Source organism: Mycteria americana, chromosome 3 (genome assembly GCF_035582795.1).
Source record: "Mycteria americana isolate JAX WOST 10 ecotype Jacksonville Zoo and Gardens chromosome 3, USCA_MyAme_1.0, whole genome shotgun sequence".
Lineage (NCBI taxonomy): Eukaryota > Metazoa > Chordata > Aves > Ciconiiformes > Ciconiidae > Mycteria > Mycteria americana.
The window spans coordinates 107,576,989-107,592,495 of NC_134367.1; the positions used below are offsets into that span (position 1 = coordinate 107,576,989).

Below are 15,507 nucleotides of genomic sequence, written 5' to 3' on the forward strand. Positions count from 1 at the left end.
TGAGCAGGTGGCAGACTATCTCTGCACGTGCCTCCCACACAGTCCAACAGCAGCACAAGGCTCTGCTGATCAATAGTTAATCTCCCGAACAAACTGGGCTTATTCCAGGGGCGAATTCAAAATAAACAGTAAATCCTGCTTATCCTTAGTATTGTGGCCTACTTGTAGAAGGAGAAAGGTCTCAAAAACCTTGACTGGCATTAGGGCATGATTTAAACAGCGAAGTGGTGAACAAGAGAGCAAAGGGATTGCCCTCCCTTCTGCCCTCTCCCAAAGCTAATGTTATCAGAGACCTTCACCCCCAAATCAGTCAGTAAAATAAGAGGGAACAACTACCCAACATGGCCAGGGGAGCACTCAAGTAATACTGAGCATCCTGATGAGGAATGCAGATGTTACTCCCTTCTGCACCACAGCTGGTCAGGTAGACTGTTAGTGTCCCAGCACTGCTGCCTGCCCAGCATCTCCCCCCCACCCCGAAAGAAGCAGGCAAAGACATATGCAACAAAACCAGCTTTATTTCCCTTCTCTGCCACAGCAACGACCGTGCCTCTGTGCTCAGGCAGAAGATGTCTGTCTCTTTGGCACTACTTGCTTCATGCTTTCATGCTCACAATCATATCATGGACCCTTTGGTTGAGGGCTCCTCTCTGGACTCCCTTCTCGCCCAGGAGGAAGATCAGGGCTTTGGGGGTCTTGCCAATACAGATGTCACTGTCTTTGCTTCTGGCATCCATCACGTTGTCTTCATCCACCAGCAGGTTGTCACAAATCACACTGCACTTTTTGCCAGCTACGGTGATTCCCGTTAGCAGCAACGTATTCCGATCCTGGCCTGTGATCAAGGCCGCTTCTTGAGGCGAGATGGCTGCGAGGAGCCCTCCTGGCTTGGCCGCCCACACGCACTTGTTGTCAGAGAGGCCCACGATAGCCACATCTTCAACATTCCTGTCCGCCAGGATGCCATTGATGTAGTACTTCCAGTAATCCATCGTGGCCGGGCTGTCCGAATCTCTCAGAAATGCCCTACACTGAGCTTCCCTGTCTTCTGCCTGCTGGGACGTTGGTCTCGGCACACTGATCCTAAAAATTTCAATTTGTGAGTTCGACCTTCAGATCCCTGCAAGCCTGAATGGGGGAGCTGCGGGAAGTCAACGGCCAAGGCTCTTGCTTTGCCTGTGAGGAGAGACCTGCGACGATAGTGGCGTTTGCCACTCCAGCCTGTTCTAAGTCGTATTTGCCTCGCAGCTGGGTGTCCCACAAAGTGACTTCCCCGCGACCCCGCCGACAAGAGGGAAGCTCTCGGAGGGGGTCTCACGGGTTTGGTACCAGGCAGCTGGCGCAGGCAGCCGCCCCAAGGCGGCCGAACGGCACGGGACCCCCTAGCCCAACCTCAGGCGCCATTTGCCACCCCCCACACCAGCTCTTTGCCTCCAGCCACCCGTTTCCCCTTTTTTCTCTGCATTGACCCAAACAGCTGAATTTCAGGTACTCATGTATTTCTACGCAGTTCATACTTTTTCCTCAACGTTGCTTGCAATAAAAGCCCAGACAGTAAAAGAAACGCCTGTATTTGCTGCCTGTATTTTGTCAAGCTGGACACTGCCAGCGCGCACCCGATCTTTTATTTTCCACGCTGTGATCGCACTCTTTCTTCCACCAAGGTCTGGGCCCCGCGGAGGCCTCGGCCTGAAGCAGCGGGCAGCCGCCGGGGAAACCCGCGCAGGCCGCCGCGGCGCTGCCCGCAGCGAGGGCCCCTTGGGCGGCGGGGCCGGAGGGGGGCGGCCGCCGGCCCTCGGCCCGCCCCCGGCCCCGGCCCCGGCCCCGGCCCCGGCCCCTTCAGGCGCCGCGCCGCCGCTGCCGCGGCCCAGTCGCCATGAAGGGGGCGCGGGGCGCGCTGGGCCTGTCGCTGCGGGCGGCGCGGCCGGGCTGGCTGTGGGGGGCGGCGGCGCTGCTGGCGCTGGGCGCCCTGCTGGGGGCCTGGCGGTGGGCCGGCGGGCGGAGGCGGGCGGCGGGGCGCCGCCGCCGCTTGCAGCGGGTGGGGACGGTGCTGAGCCTCTTCGTGTACCCGGTGAAGTCGTGCCGGGGGGTGGCGGTGCGGCGGGCGCAGGTGACGCCGATGGGGCTGCGGAGCGGGGAGCTGCGGGACAGGTACGGCGCGGGCGGGGCGAGGCGCGGTGCTGCTGCCCGGCCCCCGGCGGGGGCAGGCCCTGCTGCCAGGCCTCCGTCCCGGCTCCGCGCCTGTGAGGTGTTTTCGTCAAGGCCTTTGAAGAGGCGCCCGTTGTGCTGGTGCTGCCGTGGCCGGCACGCCGCGGGGCTGCGGGAATACCCTGTGCTCGGCGTCGGCCTTTAACGTTGTTCGACGCGTTTCTGTCCCCTGTCACGCTACAGGTTTTGGCTGGTGACCAAGGAAGATGGGCACATGGTTACAGCTCGCCAGGAGCCACGGCTGGTCCTCATTTCTGTCAGCTGTGAAAATGGGCACTTGACCTTGGATGCCCCAGAAATGAAGAAGCTGTGCTTGCCTATAAAGCTGCCCAGGAAAAATCGTGTGCAGAACTGCAGGTACTGAAGAAGGGGGGGGTTTCCTTCCCTTCTCTTCTCTCTAAATACTATCTCTTACTTACATGCTTTGCTTTTCAAGACTCTGTGATGGTTTGCGTTTTCTCATGCAGAAATTGGAGGGTGAAAGTTGGGTGTCTCTGCTTCTTTTCTGTGGGGGTCTGTCTCCCCATCTGCGTAATGGAGAGAGACTTCCGACCAGGGGCTGTAGTGACAGGACAAGGGGCAATGGTTTTAAACTAAAAGGGGGTAGGTTTAGATTAGACATAAGGAAGAAATTTTTTACGGTGAGGGTGGTGAGACCCTGGAATGGGTTGCCTAGAGAAATTGTGGATGCCCTGTCATTGGAAGTGTTAAAGGCCAGGTTGGACAGGGCTTTGAACAACCTGATCTAGTGAAAGATGTCCCTGCCCATGGCAGGGGAGTTGGACTAGATGATCTTTAAGGTCCCTTCCAACCCAAGCCATTCTGTGAAATTCCCTGCCGTGTGTTACACAGGAGGCCAGGATTGATTGTCATAACAAAAGGTCTAGTTTTAATCTGCTAAACACTGGTGAAAACAAATGTCAGGAAAAGGTGACACAATATTGAAAAAACACACGTTACACATCTGCCAAATGAACTGTGATCTTCACTCTTCATACGTGTTTACTCATTTGTGTTTACTTCTAGTGTTTTCATTTTTGCTTGGGTGAGCAATTGCGTCTGAGAGCCTCAGTCATGCGTATCGGTATCTCCTGGTCACCGCTAGTATGTGCATCAACAGTTTTGGATACACATTGTGCATTTGGAATTGGTGAGATGTCGGTGTTTAGATTCCCTCACCCCTGTCTGTAGGCATTTAACTGAGGTGCCTAAATTAAAAACTTGGTTGCCTGAGGTTCACTCTGTGGTCACATGGGAAAGATGGGCATCCCCAGAGAGAAGTCATTCCCTGTAGGTGCTACCTCAAAGGGGTTTCAGGTGAACGGGTTACAAACATAGTCATTTAGCTGTGTGCCTAGAGTTTTGTTGTGTGAATGCAGGCCTAGTTATTTCATCCATGTATTGAAATCCATGCTGGAAAATTGGCAGGGGGAAGCAGAAAACCTTTTCTCTGCTAAAATGTCAGTTAATATGTAAGACTATTTAGTAACTGTAAATGTTGTTAGCCTCTACAGAGATACTGATAAGTGTTTTTCCTTTGGATAGCAGAGAAGGTTAAGGTACCAGCTGCTGTAATTAAAACTGAAAGAGTGCTAGAAAGGAAGTGCATTCACTAGCTTTTAGCATAAATCTGTTGCTGTGGAAACCCTTGATCAGCATAGCTCAGTATCTTGGTTTATACAAGGCAGGGGCAAGTTACAGATGATAGCATTTCTCATGGAGAAATAGGATAGCCTTTTAAAAATCTGTCTATAAAATGTATGTGTTGACCATATGACACATGAGCCAATGACACATACACTACAAAAACATGCAGTTTTCAATATGTTATTTTTCTAAAATTTGTTGTGCCATTAGAAAAATATTTAAATAGACTAAATACATTTCAGTAATGAAAAATTAACTTGCATTTTCCAGTTTTAGATCTCAGTGATTTGTTCTTCTCTTGATTCTTTTCTTTCTTTGCCTTAATAAACCATTGCACTCTCTGGCTTTAAAATTGCTAGAATTTGGGAATGCACGTAAGCAAAAGTTAGATTCATGTAAATGGACTTTAAAAATTACCAAGTTGTCCGGTATTGTAGGTGGTGTCACAGGGTGTGAAATTAGCAATACCCATAGTTAAACGTTGCCTTGTACTTCTCAGGAAGAATCCTGAGGTTTTGTATGATTCTGCTGTGCTTAAAAGATTTGCCATTTGTCAGCTCAAGGCTGATTCTTTCTGATCCATTCAGCCATTTGTAAGAATGAGCTTTGGGAATAGTACTGTGTTCAGGCAAATGAAGATTTGTCTCTTGCTCTGAGATTCTTCCCTTGCAGCTTGCGCGCGAGGGTAGCTGTCTTACTGCATGGTACACTCTGCTGGCAAGGTCCTCTGCACAGACTTGTATGTATTCTGCAACTGGGTGAGCACGATGCCTTCAGATGGGTGCTGGCTCATGCCTGGTAGTTTAGAGCTGAGGCAATGCAATAGTGCATCTGGCTGCAAAAGGCTGTGCAGGTGCTAATCTTTAAAACTGGTAAGTCCAGTTGCAGATTTTACTTGGATATTTAGAAATCCTGTGTTTTGGGGAGCCAAACGTAGGACTGAAGCCATTATGTAGGCACAGTTTCTATTTGTGCAAATAATATGCTAGAGGGTTTTTACAGCCCTCTGGTTAAGAAGCCTCTGTGTTCTTCATTTGTGCCCTTTGTCTGTATGTGTTGAGATACTTAAATTGCATGATGTATTCCTGTGGATCCCTGTACCACAGAGTGCTTAGGATAGATCTGCTTTGTGGGTGGAAAACAGTAGCGTTGGAAGCTGTAAGACCCTCACCTCTGTTATGCCAGCCAGAAGGCACGCAGGGACTGAGAGAACGGAGGGAAGAGAAAGGCAGTTGAATGCTGTATGGGGCAATGGCATGTAGTCCCAGCCTGTGCCACAGAGTTCATACAGGGATTCCAGCAAACAGAGGAGGAATATTGCTGACAGCACCCTGACGATTCATCTCTCCCCCAGATGAGTAAAGGAGGGCTCCTAGCAGCTGGGCTCGGGCTAGATGAACTGCCTGGGCATCTCTATGCTTTAAGCTGTCCCAGGTATGATTGCAGAGGTAGAGGAAACTGCAGTGCATTTGGGTCAAAATCACTACTTTGAAGAGAGTGGTAAAACTATTTGTGACTGGTGTTGAAGTTTATTGGAAGATTGAGTAGAGGTTTTACTTTTTCTTGCCAGGAAAGCGTTCCTTGCTTAAACTTGTTTGTATGCTGCTGCCAGTGGCTTTTTATGCCCCATGGACTTTGCTTCCATTATAAATATTTAACCTCTCTCAGCATATATATTAGCTCAGTATCTTAAGTTTGAGCTTAAGAGTTTCATTCAGTTCTGGCTAAACTTTTACAGCACTAAAATCTGAAGGAAAGCTTCCTTAACAATCAGGGACATCTACAATTAATAACATTTGTAAATGTCAATTACAGTAAGTAACCACATCCTTTCAAACTATCATTTATTTTCTAAAATTAATTACCTTTCAGTTGATTTCTGGGAAAGTCTTTTGGTGTTGCAGTCACATGCAAATGCAAGAGTAGACCCTTTTTTTGCTTGCAAGTATGGCAAACAGGTAGGTTTGTTACTGGTCACTAGTGTGACAGTTAGCTCTGGGCACCTAAAGGCTGTTTCATGGCTCATTCTTTCACCAGCTGGTATCGTCCGGCCATGTCCATATTACTTAGCTTCCAAAACAAGGTGACCATAAGGAGATTGCGCACTGGGAATGATCCTTGTGCCAAATTCGGAAACCAACTTCCACCTTGTTACAATCTAGGAGGTTTGTTTACTATGTATTGCCACTGCCGTTAAAACAAGTTGTTTGCCTTTGAATAATAAGCATCCTTGAGCCTTCGGCTTTCCAGCTAACTTGCTGATGTGTCTTGTGACTCTTCAGGGTGTTTGGACTAGATATCCAAGGCAGGGACTGTGGAGATGAAGTGGCTCAGTGGATCACCACTTTCCTGAATTCAGAGCCATATCGACTGGTGCACTTTGAGCCCTCCATGGTGCCAAGAAAGTCAAAGGACATAATAAACCTTTTCCGAACCACAGATGAGGTAAATGAATATTTTTTTTCTCAGAAGTACTTTCTTTTAACCATTTCCCACCCACCCACTGAAACCTACCCATTCCGTCATTGGTGATTGAGCTCAGTTTAGCAAGGTGGGTAGTCACATACTTAAACCGCATGAATATTTGCCTTTTCTGTGATGAGATGACTTGCTTAAGTTTTACTTTAAATCTGTTCTGAGCTATTGACCATTCACAGCTAAAGAGTCTGATACTGATATATGAAGAGGAACTGTTACATTGCAGAATAGCATTCCTTTTGTGCCTCAGTGAATAGAAAAAAGTTACGTTTTTAAAGATGGTTTGATGGTGTAATCTGTGTCGCATAGAAAACTTCCGTTCCCTATCCCTTGTTAGGTCTAGGAGTGTAGTGATATGAGCTGTGTTACCTCGTATTTTGTTTAAAGGAACAATGCTTAATCCAGGGCTCTGTAGTTGTGGGCCTAGGAATTAAAATCCAAAGAAGGTTACAGAGGTTTCATCTCTCTCTTTCTGTGGGAAGAGGTGTGATATTAGAGAGAGTTAATGCAGGTAGGGAAAGGAGATGCTGTGCTCAGACATCCTCAGATCGTTGGAGCCACTGATGCCCTTCTTTTTGTCTGAACAGCTCTCTCACCTGAAGATGGTTTGAACTGTACCCGATGAGTATAAGCTTTTTAAGCAAATGCAAGTTGTGAGTACCTTGCCTTACTGATGTGATGTTACTATCTATAGGGCATCAGTGTTTTGCTGGTTGTTGCACAAAGAGAAGAAGGTATATTCGATTATGGTCTTTTATACATACGCATTTATTATGTAAGGGCACTGAGACCAATACAGAAGAGTAGGTTTCAGCAAAAGGGATGTCAGATTAGGAGGGGTGACGTTCAGGAATCTTAGCATGAAAAGAGGGCAGAATTGTTTGTGTAGTTATTTCAACACTCATCTTCTTGTGGTTGTAAAGGCATGTACAAGTGAGGGAAAGGATAATGTAAGAGAAAGACAGGAGGAGGGCTATACACTAAAATTCTTGCCAAAATTCCTCCTTTTTTTTTTCTGTGGAACTAGCATATATAGGAGTTTTCTTTTAATACTGTTCATTGGCCTTGTTTGCTAAAATGGCAGCCCTCCCACTTCCAAGCAAACTTAGACAGATGAATGGACGGTTGCAATTTAGTATTGCTATTCCGTATGTGAAACTCCCTCTGGTGTTGTGATGAGAGAGATTCATTATATAGAAAATCCAATTAGTTGATTATAGTCAACCAGATAAGTTCAGCAGGTCCATAAACGTCTTAAGTACCTTTCATAACTTAGTAAAACATGTTAAGTTTAGTTCCATCTGTAACACCTAGAATAAATGTCTGGAACATGCATACAGTATTCTTTTGTAAGAAGTTGTGGTAGCTTCTATAATTTTGGTTTAATTCTGTAAGTGGAAGTTTGATTTTACAATTTGAGCAAATGAAACTTCCTGTGGTTACTGAAATAGGAAAGGGCATGTTATTTTTTTTGTTAACCTACTTCCGGGAAAATTAAAACTTGAATGCAGCAGCCTAACAGTCAGGCTAATATGTGGCCACTGGTTCCAACATATCTGTCCTTTTGCCATTCAGTAACTTTGCTCCCGTGCTGTTACAGCAGCCTTAGGATTTGTTTGTGTTTGTTTATGTAGGTTGCCTATCCTGACTGTAGCCCAGTCTTGATCCTCTCAGAAGCTTCACTGGAAGATCTAAATACAAGGCTGGAGAAGAAAGTTAAGATACAGAACTTCAGGCCAAATATTCTTGTGACAGATTGCAGTGCTTTTGAGGAGGTAAAATAACTGTTTTAAATGTCTTTCTGAAGGCTTGGTTCTGTTTCTTTGTAACTCAGTTTCCTTGTGTGGTGGTGCCTATAAGGATGAGGAAAGCTGCTGTTCTGGGATTTTTATGACTGGATTCCAGAGAGATACAGTTTCTGCTCACGTCAGTGCATGTGAAATATTGAGGGAGGAGACAGGTCTCATTTAGCTTGGCAAAGAATAAAATAAGTGTATTTAAATGACAGGCTGCTACTAAAAGCTCATCTTTAAGTGTAAGGTAGGGAAAGCAATGCATGCTATAATTGATCAAGTAATGATACAAATGAACAATTTATAAAACATCACACTGTCAATTTACAGCCTTTGGCACAAGAGTAAAACTGACCCTTATAATACTGCAGTCTATCACTGCATCTCTGACAATATTCTGGTAGTTCAAAAAACACTATCTAGGAAGGTATCTGGTGATGAAGTGGACTGGTGATGGTGGCTTTTAAGTGTTTTTATGTCATGTTGCCATTTCTCCAGCGAATTTGCTCTGGATAGATCTGATAATTCCACAAATCTAAGAAGTTCCTAAAATGGGAATGGGTTTTTGTCTTCCAAGAAGGATTGTGATAGGAAGCTTGTGTAGACAAGAAGTGAAAACTTACTTCCACTAAAAATTTCCGTTCTGCAAAAATGGTGACTTACCAAAGGTCACAGATCAGATTATCACACATACAGTAAGAATAAGCTTGCTTTAGGTTCAGACAAGTGCACGCTGCAGAATGGGATTTGTTAACTGCTGTACCTTTCTTTCCAGATGTAATTACTAGTGGGTCCTGAATTGGATGAATGCAGCGACCGTAGTGGTTTCATTAAAATAGTACCATAATATAATTGTACTTATTTTGAAAACGCAAGTAAAAGTGATCATCTGGAGTGGTACTGCTTCTTCTAGGAATGACTGTGCCACTCCTGGAAAAATGGTTGCATGTGGATATGTCTAATCTGGGCATAATGTTTACCTTCCCTCAGGATACCTGGGAGGAGATTCTTATTGGTGATGCGGAGATGAAAGGAACAGTGTGTTGTGCCAGGTAAACATTTGAGCCTGTTATTTTATATAGATGTATAGAGATTTATAATAAGAAGCCATTATTGATTTGGCGCTGTCTGTCATTGCAGGTGTATTTTAACAACTGTTAACCCAGACACTGGGGTCCTGGACAGGAAGGAGCCCCTGGAAACATTGAAAAGGTTGTAAAAATACCAGTGCTTCTTATGCTGTGAGAGTGGATTTAGGCTAGATCCCAACAGATGTTAGACTAGTGTTTTAAAAGTGGTTTGAAGTATGTGTGGGACATAATAATGCAGTGTAAAGGTCTGTGTATATTGGCTTCCATTCTACTTTCTGCAATTCTATATGGTAAGAAAATTCAGGAAGTTCTCTCTTCTTTCTTGCAAACTTTACATTCCCTGTCTCTTTCATCTCTGCTAGGGTGGATGCCTGGGGTAACAGGTATTTAAAGTATTTAAAGGTCTAACTTTGCAACTTTGGCATTTCTTTTTATAAAGTCTCTTGTATGTGTGTTATACGTGGATGTGTGAATACAATCAGGCTTTTTTAATCTATTTCAACTGCTTGGTTCTCTTTATTGTGATATTTATTTAGTTTTTAGTCTAGTATGGTGACCAAAACAGGGCATCGCTATTCGTATGTCCTCTCTCTCATCACTGATATTTTGATGTTTAGAATTTGCTACCACTGATTCTAAAGAAGTGCTCTCTCTACAGTTACCGCTTATGTGATCCGTCTGAGCGACACATACACAAATCCAGCCCTCTGTTTGGAAGATACTTTGCCGTTGACAAAATTGGAACGATTCAAGTTGGAGACCCTGTGTACAAGATGGTCCAGTAGTGAGAGAGACTTTGATCAGAAGATGCCTTTTCACTTTGATAGGCAAATTGTTTTCCCATGAACATGGTCATCAGCATAACTTTTTCTTATTCCTTGCAATATTTTTTGTGCTATGTTCCTCTGTAAGGTGCAGGGGGGTCTTTGAGGCTATGAGGTGCCAATCATTTCAGATCATGTCATCTACTAGCATGCCTGTAGCAACCATGTCTTTAGTTTTTCTGGAGGCTGTGACAGAAGAAACTCTAATCCAAGACAGACTTCACAGCACTACTGTGAATATCACACCTCCAAAAATCTTACGTCAAGCTTGTATCGTAATCCGAAATTATGTACAAGGGCTTTGCATCGTGTATTAGATACATTCAGTGCCTATAAAGAACTACAAAAACAGTCATGCCAAGCATAAAGTAAGTATGTTGGTCACGGAGCTGCCTTTACAGGTGAACAGGGAGTGCAGATGGCAAGGCTTTGTCTTAGATTCCGCCCTTCTTTGGTCCTAAGCATCTTACCCTGTCTATGTCTGGAGGTACTTCCTTGCAATGTTTCTTACCCTGCAGTCATTTCCTGAAGATTGCTACTGTATTTCGAGATTAGAGCAATATCAGAGGGACAAGGGTTGTGAGCTGACTAAATGCTACTCTAATCTAGAGGTGGGAACACTGACTAATAATGTGTAAGTCTGGGGGTTCGTTTAGTTTATGACCTCTGCTTGATAGAGTTTGAACCATCAATTTTTACTGCTGTGAAGCATACCATAACAGCTAGGCTGTAGAGTAGTGATGTAATTGCTAATGTATCAGTAGAACTTCCAGTTTGACTGAAAGAATTAGGTGTTCACTGGATCAGAGACTTTATGCACATTGGAGGGGAAGAAAAGCTGTTGGGAGTGATCTGATTCTGAGCCTGCGCCGTTCCAGCTGATGTCCAGGCCAATATTGTAGGGCTCGGTGTTCATGCGTAGTTCCTCTCTGGCTCAGTGACTCTCTTGTTATAGAAAGTTAGGCTGCTAAGCAGATGTTTGGGAAGCTGTGGTTTTAGACTGAGCATGTTAACATCCTTACTGGTTACGCGTTTATATCTCTGGTTGTCCCCCATCCCTGCCCCTATTTTAACCAAAATGTCAGCCATTTGTATGAAGCTGATAATTATATTTTCTGCTATATTTTATACTGTATAAAACAGGGGAGGAAACTAGTTGGATCATGGCAGTAGTATCTTTTCTTTAAATACTATATGATTTTTTTTTTTAAATGGAGTGGAATCCAAGACAAAAGCCAGCCATTTTCCAGATGCTTGGCTGCCTTTTACTTTGTTATGGATTACTAGATCTAGAATGAGCACTGAACTAGCCAAAAAGAGGATTCTAATTAAGTGTGAAGAAGGACAAATCATGACCCAATTTGGTATTTAGATTCTTGGTTTTCTGTTGTGAATATGAAACTGGAATTTTGCTGCATGTTCACAACTCAGACCTGTAAAATGAAGAGCCATTGTGCCTTTGAGCAGATTCAGACAGATGTACGTGGCAAGCCTGAAGCAGGCATATGGGCAAGGTAGTTTTCTATTATTTGTGAACTCAGAGTTGCTCCGAACATCCTTTCATTAGCAGAGTGCTCTGTAAGTTTTCCTGTGACAGACAAGTACCCAGTTCAGACTGCATGTTGCATATTTGTGCATTGTTATGCCTGATGCAGCAACTAGTGCGAGGAAGTGAGAGAAAAAGCATCTTTTAAAAAGGAAAATAATCCTGAAGTTCACTTTTAAAAAGCATATGTTGAAGATCCTTAATATTAGAAGCTGAACCCTTGTGGAATTCCTAATGGTATTATTAAGCAAAGACAGCCTGCTGGCCTGCCAAAGCAATTAGTTAAGTGTGTGTCTCTTCATTAAGTCAAAGAAGCGGAAGGAAAGAGAGCTGAATTTTTGCCTCTAGCCAAACATATTTTTTCACTGTTCTTTTAGCACCACATTAGGATTTAGGTAGCACAAATTGTGTGGTATAGATCATGTTGCTTCTAGTTAGGCTGTCGTCAGTTGGGCTAATTTGGAAATGGGGCTGTCTCTCCAATGAGAAATTGCATCTGCATTCCTCTTTAAGAAAATGCCGTAGATCTGAACCCCTGATTTATCCCTGTAAAAGCCCCTTAGAAGAATTTGGCTAGAATCCTAAAACAGGTATGCGTCTGGGTACAACACATTTCACAAGTGACACTTAAATCAATTATGTCATGAAAGAGTGCCATTCCGGGAAGTGGAGAGCATAATTATGGACATTACAGTATAAATATCTTCATATAAATGTTGAACTTCTGTAACTGTAGGAATTGTATTTGATTTTGCTAAAGCCATTTAGGAAATAGACTGAAAACATGTCAATCATAAAAAGCTTATTTTTTAAATTGTGTACCTAAAAATGTTAATTGCTTTTTTAACTCTAGAGGAAGAAAACAAAAATATAAACTTCTATTGAATCCAAACTCTTGTAAGGTGTAAAATTTGTGAATCTTCTTTTTTCTTTGTTTTCTGTTTTGGCATTTAACTTCTGCTGCTGTTTCCAGGACCTCGTATATAATTAACAGTGATGATTATTCTTTTTTAATCTAATCTCTAAGTTCAGGAAAATATGCAGTTAACCAGAGGAAGCTATATGTGTAAGGGAGCAGAACCATCAGATGTAAGTGGTCTTCAGACTGAATTTTACAACCCTTATGATCTAGATGATGAAAAAGATGTTCACAGACTGTCTTCTTTTTTCCACAGATGTATGAAAATAGGGAAAAATGGGTTTGAAAGTAGGAAAGTTTAGTAGACCCAAGTCAACATGAGGTCATGTTTCTTGTTTCAGGTCTCTAAGTATAAAGCCAAAACTTGTTTTACAGCACTTACTGCACCAGCATAATTCTTGCAGAAGATTGTGTGAGAGAAGGACAGTCCTTGCAGGCAGAAATTTCCTGGTTGCTTAAGATCTGAGGTGGGTACAAGTTCAGCAAAGACTGCCCCCACCCCCACCCCCCAAAAAAAGAAAAGAGAGAAAGATCTGTGCTTCTGCATCGTAAGCAGTAAAAAAGCCTTCCAAAGGCATTGCTCCACTTCTCCATAAGAAGAAAAGAGATTCCTGGCCCTTGCCACTCCAAATGGCTAAGGTTTCAAAAAGGGCTGCCACAGAGTGTTCATTTCTGGTCTATTCTAGCACCTTAAATTGCATTATTCTCATTTTGAGATCCATAAGAATTTCCCTGTACTGAGCAGCTGCAGGGCTGAGGACTACACCTGCAAAGTCTTTGTTTCTTTTGGACAGAAGGTTCTTAAAAAATAATGCAGGCATCAAAACCACATGTGTATCAGTCTTTTCTTCAGCTGGAAGAGAGGCAGCATTCATACCTCATACAGGTTCCTATTTTTACATATTCTATATAGCCATTGTGTTATTGTTAACAATCTCTACTTAGAATGTCACTGTTACTAGTAATTATTTTCACATTTTACCTAGAGACACTGGTGAAGTCAGTAAGGGTTTCAGACACTGGGCCTCTTCGGAAACAAATCTGCTTGCTCTACATGACAATATTTGGATTCTGGAGCCAGAATCTTCACTTGTATTGACTTTCCTGATGTGGGACAAGGGTTTTCACCTCTAGATGTACTTCTAATTTTCTTCGCTTTTATTTATCGGTGTTCCTTTTCAAGTATCTTGAAACAGTGCCATGCCTGCCTGCTAGCCAGGCTGCTTCCTGGGCAGTGTATGAAGAAGATGCTCACAGCAGAGAGGGGAGTGCCGAATGCTGCTGTGTGACTGCATCGTGTTGCGTGGGAGCATGCGGTACTGGTCAGTGCTGTTGAAGCAGGGGTTAATACCCCTTGGCTCCTCAGCTGGTAAATGCATGTTTGGGATTGTTGCAACCAGGATGTAGGCAGTCAAGCCTGGCAATGAAGCTTGGACTGAATTTGTGGTGATGCTGGCTATCATCTGCCACAGCTGAGACTGGCATGAAGCAAAGAGCCGAGGAGGTGCCCATCTACAGCAAAGGGAAGGATGGTGTCCGCATGGCGAGTGGCAGATTGCTTGGTCAAGCAGAACCAGGGAACAGGAATGGTTGGAAGGGGAAAGGAGGTGAGCAAGGCTCAGATGTGTAGAGGGTGTGTGTCAGGGCTGGAGCTGCAAGAGATGGAGCTGTGAATCAAGGCAGGGAACTGGGTGGCTGCATGTTCTCAAGGCATTTCTGTGCAGACGGATTGAGAATGAGCCTTAATTGTGGGGTAGTGTCAACTTCCAATATTCGTCACAGCCACTTGTAGCCTGTCCTGAGGAATGCCATGCTCCCCAATGAGCAACAGCTCATCATGTTGACTTCAGGAAATCAAAACACAAGTAATTGTAGCCTGAGCTAAACAGCAGGTAGAGACTATCTTCTACCTGTGCAGACCATAGACACAGAGAAGGCTGTGGTACATCGTTGTGAAGAGTTTGGGTGGGAACCCCTCTCATTTTTCTGGCCCTATGTAAGGCTAAAGCATCTCCCCTTTGCTCCTGGACCGTTATCCACCTAGCTGACTGAAATTTTGCTTTCCTCCAAATCAGTACTGTAGAGAAGAATCGTGTCTCCTCTAGTGCACAAAATTGCTCTGACAGCTTATCACTGCTTGTTTACCAGGTGATTGTTCTCACTTTCTTTAGGGGCTAGATAATAAGCACGGTGAAACAATTATTGTGTTTCATGGATGCACTAACCCTCATAGCCTCTTTGCTGTTGAACTCCAAAATTAATTGGTGGTCAATATTAATTCTCTATTCCTTGGGTTTATGTAAGGTAGAGCAGAATATCAACCTCTTTCCAATTAGCTCAAGACACAGATGACATGAATTTCGTTTCCCTCAGCTCTTCTTCATTCCTTTATTTCTGTTTAATAGACCTAAAGCCATCTGATAATGGTTTACTGCTTCCCAGGCTGCGTGGCCTTTAGCAGAACTCTCTTCCAGCTCATGTTTGTGACTCACTTTTCTGAACACACAAACATCCTAATCGGGGGTGTGAGGGTTGCTATGTAATTAATCCTGGAAGGGCACCAGGAAGCCAAATAGATCCATCAATCTAAACTTAGTTGTCAAAAGTCTGGAAAAATACCTGATCCTTTCAGACTTCCATGAAAAGTATCTGCTCAGCCCTGGAAGTGGCTGTAGGAAGAGGCTGAGTTTACTAGAAATGCAAGGGCACACAACTTGAGTCCTTCAACAACCAATTCAAAAAAGAGAAGGCTCTTGGGCACTGTGTCTGATGGAGCAGAAGGTCTATGCTGAACCTCACTTGTATGCAACCCTAGGTGTAACTGCTCTCTAACTGGGCAAACTGTACCATGTTGTGTGACCAAAACACCTGCGCAAGTAGTCAGCTGGGATCTCCCTCATTGCAAGACTCTTCATCTGCTAAGTAGGGTGGCAGTGTTGGCTGTGCCTTCTGGGAGGACCTATTCTGGGAGCCGCTGTGCTCCAGGAAGCCGCTGCAATTT

At 44.2% G+C, this 15,507-nt stretch overlaps 2 protein-coding genes across 2 annotated transcripts; one reads left to right on the plus strand and one right to left on the minus strand.

Annotated features, from left to right (window-relative positions):
* Positions 1-519: 519 nt before the first annotated feature.
* Positions 520-1,802, minus strand: PFN3 (profilin 3). The gene has a single exon (XM_075496459.1). It carries the CDS (start codon positions 990-992, stop codon positions 597-599), a length of 396 nt encoding a protein of 131 aa, XP_075352574.1. The 5' UTR covers positions 993-1,802; the 3' UTR covers positions 520-596.
* Positions 1,803-1,810: 8 nt separating this feature from the next.
* Positions 1,811-12,096, plus strand: LOC142407225 (mitochondrial amidoxime reducing component 2-like). The gene is made up of 7 exons (XM_075496458.1): positions 1,811-2,151; positions 2,392-2,565; positions 6,138-6,300; positions 7,968-8,108; positions 9,117-9,178; positions 9,267-9,338; positions 9,876-12,096. The coding sequence occupies exons 1-7, from the start codon at positions 1,877-1,879 to the stop codon at positions 10,000-10,002; spliced, it is 1,014 nt and encodes a 337-aa protein (XP_075352573.1). The 5' UTR covers positions 1,811-1,876; the 3' UTR covers positions 10,003-12,096.
* The last annotated feature ends 3,411 nt before the right edge of the window (positions 12,097-15,507 follow it).